This window comes from Podarcis erhardii, assembly GCF_964252035.2.
Source record: "Podarcis erhardii genome assembly, chromosome: 1".
NCBI lineage: Eukaryota > Metazoa > Chordata > Lepidosauria > Squamata > Lacertidae > Podarcis > Podarcis erhardii.
Genome location: NC_138497.1, coordinates 90,202,815 through 90,208,856, shown reverse-complemented (window position 1 = coordinate 90,208,856; position 6,042 = coordinate 90,202,815). Strand labels below are relative to the sequence as shown.

At 43.6% G+C, this 6,042-nt stretch overlaps 1 protein-coding gene across 1 annotated transcript in view; it reads left to right on the top strand.

The window, feature by feature from the left end:
* Nucleotides 1–4,663: 4,663 nt before the first annotated feature.
* Nucleotides 4,664–6,042, top strand: part of GYPC (glycophorin C (Gerbich blood group)) — a 27,983-nt gene continuing 26,604 nt past the window's right edge. Inside the window, exon 1 of the mRNA XM_081853706.1 lies at nucleotides 4,664–4,887. Coding sequence (XP_081709832.1) covers nucleotides 4,854–4,887 — 34 coding nt within the window. The 5' untranslated portion in view covers nucleotides 4,664–4,853. The remainder of the gene's footprint in view (nucleotides 4,888–6,042) is intronic.

Sequence of the window (6,042 nt, the reverse complement as noted above, 5' to 3'; positions counted from 1 at the left end):
TAATATGGATATTTCCCTTGGGGAACAAGGACAGCCCTTGATGAACCCATGGTAATATGGGGCCAGCGATAGGAGGCTCTAAGCCTCCAATAAGGTTAAAAATCCAGCTGAATATCAAGTTCTGAACATGCAGATGTTTGGTAAGCTGCAGGGCCAGAAATCACACTTTGAAATTCCCAGCCTGCATTCTCCATAGTCAGTCTTCTGTTAATCCACTTTTCTCTTTGGTGTCATGCACCATTCATGTTCATGGCTTTTTGTCCTACATCATCCTGTGACATACGTTAAAAGCCTGCAAAGATAAACTAAACAGTTCCCATATCTGATGTATCCTGGGGGCTGATAGATTGTACTCAACAAAATGCCAGTTTTAGTCAGGGCTTTTTCTTCTTTTCAGCCGGAACTCACTGGAACATTTGAAGCCATTCCCAGGGTGGGGCCTCTCTTGCATGCTGACAGCTTCTAGAAGCCATAGGTGAGAGATGAATGCACAATGTGCACTATCCCAGAAGAAACATGATGTGTCCCTCACGAGAGGAACTACCCCTACCTAACACCCCACATGCTCCCTTGCAGTGCTTCTGACATTATTTGTAACATCATTTGTATTTGTAACATTTACCAACCATTGATCGCCCATGTGGTCCCAAAGAAGTTTCCAACATAAAATAATATGATAATAATAGTAGTAAAAACAGGGCAATCACAGCAGTAATGGCACAATGCTAGGGATGGGATTTTTCTGAAACTCTACACGTCAAGCTAATCCGCATGGATTATTATTTTTCTAATTCCCACCTCACTCCTTGATCTCAGAGGCAAGGATATTATTATATTTTACCCAGTTCTGCTAAAAAATATTGTCAATTCCACATATTATATGCATTAATATGCACATTATTGTTTGCCTATTATACACATACGCACTCCCAGTTTGTGTATAACTGTAAAAATAATGATGTATTAATATATAAAAAAATTATGCTGCAGAAATATAGTACCACATGGGGGTTTGACTCTTTTACACATATTATTCATATTCATATTAGGCAGTATATATACTTTGTTGTTCTGCTTCCAATGCATGCTGAAACTTTTTGTTCAGGCAAGTCTATGCAGACAGATCATTGGGGGGCCCCCCCCCCAAAAAGATGTTGAACCACTCCTGTTCTGCAGCCTATTTGCTATACAGACAGTAAGGTAATGTGGTCAGGGGTGGACTTTGGGCTCTCAAATTTCAGTGGTGCCCTGTGCGGCACTAAAATTCAGCACTCCCTTGCCTCTCACACTCCATTCTACAACACTGTGCCTGTGTCCCCAACAGCATGGCACTCAGTTTAGCCACTCCAGTCATACTACTCTAAAACTGCTTCTGATGCGGGTGAGAGGCCAAAATAGGGATAACAGCCTGGAGGTCTGCAGGACTACAACTCCCATCATCCCTCACCATTGGCCATGCTGACTGGGGCTGATGAGATGAAGGGCAACAGCTCCGCCATCTCTGTGTGCTTTTTAATGTTTAATGTTTTATTATGTTTTTATATATGTTAGAAGCCGCCCAGAGTGACTGGGGCAAACCAGTAAGATGGACAGGATACAGATATTGTTGTTGTTGTTGATGATGATGATGATGATGATGATGATGGATGTGGGAAACAGCCTGAAATCCTTGCTTGACAATGACATTCATTGTGCGGCCATGTACAATTTCTGCTTATCAATTTAATCTAAACAGGAAGGCAGTTGTGAGGCTAAAATGATTTTCTGAACCCCTTAGAACAGAGGTTTTCAACCTTCTTTAGTCCACAGCTCCCTTGACCAACTGCAGCACCCTTGTGGGGCTCAGGAGCCCAGTTATGTCACCACTTGCCTCAACCTTTTTCAAATATCCTCCCTTATGGAGTGTTCCCTCAGCCTCCTCTCCTCTCCCCTCTCCTTGGGAGTCCTCTGGGAAGCTGCTGTTGCCGCCCCTGGTCTTTGAGCTGCATTCCCCCCCCCCCCACCGTTGCCCTAAAGAGAGGTGTGTCCATTCCCAACAGCAAGGGCTGGTGGACTGGCCGGCTGGGCTCCCTCACCCACTTGCTTGCTTACTCTGAGGCTGCCTCAGTTCCTAGCAACCAGCACCCCCTGGCCAGCCACAGAGGCACCATTCGCCTGTGGAGCTTGTAGACAGGACTGCTGGAACAGTCATTCAAGCCTTTGGGAGGCAGAGACATGACAGCCCATCAGAGGAGGTAGGGAAGGAAAGAGGGACAGTGGTCAGTGTTGCCCGCGACACCCCTGACCCTCATTCAAGGCACCCCAGGGTGCCACGGCACACTTGTTGAAAACCACTACCTTAGAGAATCAGGGTGCTAATATAGTGGAACCTTGGTTCTCGAATGTCTTGATCCTCAAACATTTTGGCTCCTGAATGCCAAAAACCCAGAAGTAAGCGTTCTGGTTTTTGAATGTTTTTTGGAAGCCAAACATCCGATGTGGCTTTCCGCTATGGTTTCCAGGGTGCCTACACCAATCAGAAACTGGGCCTTGGTTTTCAAACATTTCGGAAGTCGAACGGACTTCCGGAATGGATTACATTTGAGAACCAAGGTACCACTGTATATTAATCTCCAGCTTAACAGAATGCACATCAGCTTATCCTCTTTCCTTGCAGAGAAGTCACAGTGTGCTATGAAAATACCTGGCACCAAAATGATTCTCATCAAAATGCAAGCAGAAACTATGTCTTCTGAACGAGAATTGTGTTGGGCTCTGCATTAGCTCCCCTGCCAGGGTGATCATGACACAATCATCGTGTTGCTGCACTGTCTGGCTTGTTTCCCGGGTAGTTGTGAAAGCACTTTGTAACCAGACAGAAGATCAAGAAAACAGTGCCATTCAAGGAACATTCCCCTGGGCTATGTGATACTGTAAATGTACAGAAGCATCGATATCAGGTGTCACTTGTCAGCAGGGTCCTGGATTTGCAGCACACTGTGATGCTGTAATACCTGACTGAATATTAAGATTAAGAAAACCAGTGTGCTGTAGCAGTTAAAGTGTCAGATTAGGACCAGAAAGACCTGGGTTCAAATCTTCATTTAGCCATGAACGATTCTGGGTGACTGAGCTAGCTGAAACTAGCATATACCACATTGCTATGAGGATAAACTAGATGGGGAGTCAAGCTGCTGATCAGCTGCTAGGCCATGTTCAAGGTCTTGAATCCTAAAGCCCTGAACCACTGAAGCCCAGGTCACCTGAAAAATAGCCTGTCCTTGTATAGATATGCAAGATCACTTAGATTATCTGGGGAAATTCCACTTGTGGTACAACACCCTACAGAATACAATAGGTTAGTAATTCCAAAATGGGCATTTTTCTGCTATAGTTCCTGTACTATGGAATGCCTTTCAACTTTGTCATATATGAAACAGCAACCACCAGTTGCTTCAGATGTCTTTATAAAGGCTTATCTTTCTGTCATACTTTCCCTGACCCATAATACCAGGCCCTGTTTTATGTATTTGAATTCTCTGTATTCTGGTTTTTATATGCTTTTATACTACTGCTTTGTTGGTTTTATGAGGCATTTTTGTCTAATGTTATTGTTTGTTTTTATACTGCATACCACTTAGAGATATTTAAAATATTAGGCAATTTATAAATGCTTTTAAACAAAACAAAACAAATATAGAATCAAAGTATCATAGAATTGTAGAGTTGGAAGGGACCTTGAGGGTCACCCAGTCCAACCCCCTGCAATTCCCAATGTGGGGCTCCAACCCACAAGCCTGAGATTGAGCACATCATGCTCTGCCGACTGAGCCTGCAGGCACCATGTAGACAGCCCCTGACTTACATCGGCCCTGCAAGATAGGCAAGTACTATCATTAACATAACACAGAGGGCAAGGAGGAAGCTGAGTCTGAGAAGATGTGCTTGAGCAGACCCAAAGTTACATCATGATCTCATGGCAGAGGAGAGGTTAGGACTGGGGACCTTGCAATTTATAGCTCCTATTTCTTATCCCACTGGTGTATGCAACCAATTTCTTTCCTCCCACTTTTATCCCTGGACAAATTAGTTTCATCAGTTTGGGAAACACTTCCCCCAAACCTGCAAAACCTGTTTAGCCAGAGGCCAAAGTGGACCAAGCACACAGCTTCATTTGCGCTGCTTTTTGCTCATTGACGCTATGTTTCCTTTGCCTTCAGCTCTCAGAAACAAACAGACACAACCATATATCTCAAATCTGAACATAGGGGACCGGGGGGTGGGGGGAGTTTTCTGTGCAGCGAGTCAGAAAAGCTGCCACAGCAAAGAGAGAAATGAAAGTCCTATTGTTAAATTCTCCCCTGCGCAATTTTGGCAGCGTAACCATTTCCCACCCTCCTCCCTTGAAAATTCACTGTTGTTTTTACCTTATATTATGTTATACATTGCTGGCATGAGATGCATTTGGCTCTCGATTTGAAAGTAAGATGTCTTTGTCTCAACTTGTTGCTTGCTGGAGGTGGAAAGGTCCTAGTTAGCTGAGGGATAGAGGGCTAAAGGCAAAAACAACAAAAAAAAAGTTTGTGCTTATCTGCAAACTGGTGCCCCTCCCCTCCTCCTCGTGTGAGCTGGAGAGGCCAAACTGAATGACACATGTGCTGTTTCCTTTTCCAGTGGTAAATGGTCAAGAACCAGACAAGAAGCTCCGGAACAAGAGCTGCTTTCTCTCCTGGTTTCTCCTAGTCCTGCCAGCTGTTGCAGCTTCATCTGCCTTTGGACTGCGGATAGGGAAGCCCGACTGACTGTCAGTAGAAAAAAAAAATTAAAAAAAAGACAGGCGGAGAGAGAGGGGGGCAGTTTTGAATGCGTAAAGGATGGCTTCTCAAAACAGTACAACATCTGCTCCGCGTGAGTACTCGATATTTCTCTCCCCCCCCCCCGTACTATAATGGCAAACTGTACAACTCCTAGCTTAAGTTTATTGCAAAGTTTTTATTCTATATAGATGGATACATCTGTATCTACAGAATCCAAAGAGATTGCCTTTCTAAAGTGTGTTCTTGAAACTTTACTCCCTTCCTTCCTGCATTTGTGAGTGTGGATGTGGGAAATCGGCAGAGAGAGAGAATGTGGAGAAGTCGAGGCAGGAATCCAAACATAACAGTCCTTGGAGAAGATAAAATCCAGATTTAAACTTCTGAAGCGTTACTGTTCACTTACCAAGAAAGTGTTGTTTCAAGTAGGAATTAATCATATTTCATTTAAAAAAAATAAAGTAAAGAAGTTTTTAGCTGTTTAATATCCTTCCCCCACTCCCCGCTTTCTCTTTCCTGGGACATTACTGCCTCACTCAATATACAGAAATGGAACTGTCTATGTAACATGAGAGCCAAGCCCCAAACTGTCAGACTATATTTAGCCACAATGCATTTTTGTTTTCACTAACTGTAGCAAAACAGGCGTGAGGCAACTGAACGTTAGAAAAATGAAGGGGAGAGGAAAGCGGGGTGTATTTCCTGTTTCTCAAATTACTTACACTTTGGTGAAAAGTTATAGCAGGAAGAAAGTTAGTCCAGGGAGATTTGGGTGGGCGGTTAGGGAGACAGAAGCACACCAGTTTCTGCTACGGAGTTTTGTCAGTCCTGAGTGAGCTTTTGAGAGCAAAAAAGTACTAGCTGTAGACTTCCAACAGAGACTCTGAAGCAGATTCTAAGCTGGAGATCATATTTACCAGTATGGGATTGATTCCGTTGAAACCAGTTTAATAATATTACTGCCATTAAGAATTGAATTATGAATGTCTGTAATAATTAAAACATAATCATCATTTAATGTATTACTGCTGCTGCTACTGCTGCACAGTCAGTTCATATGTAACTGTTCAGAGCTGCATGTAAAGTTTCACAAACAAGACTCTGCCCCGAGGAACTTACAGTCTATCACCAACAGAGAGGAATACACAGAAGGGAGAGAGAGACCAAGGTAGTAAGGGGTGGAGATCATCTGTTCTTCCTACTATGTAACTGGTGCAAACTGCATGGGTCCTCCCTGGCAGGATGTGTG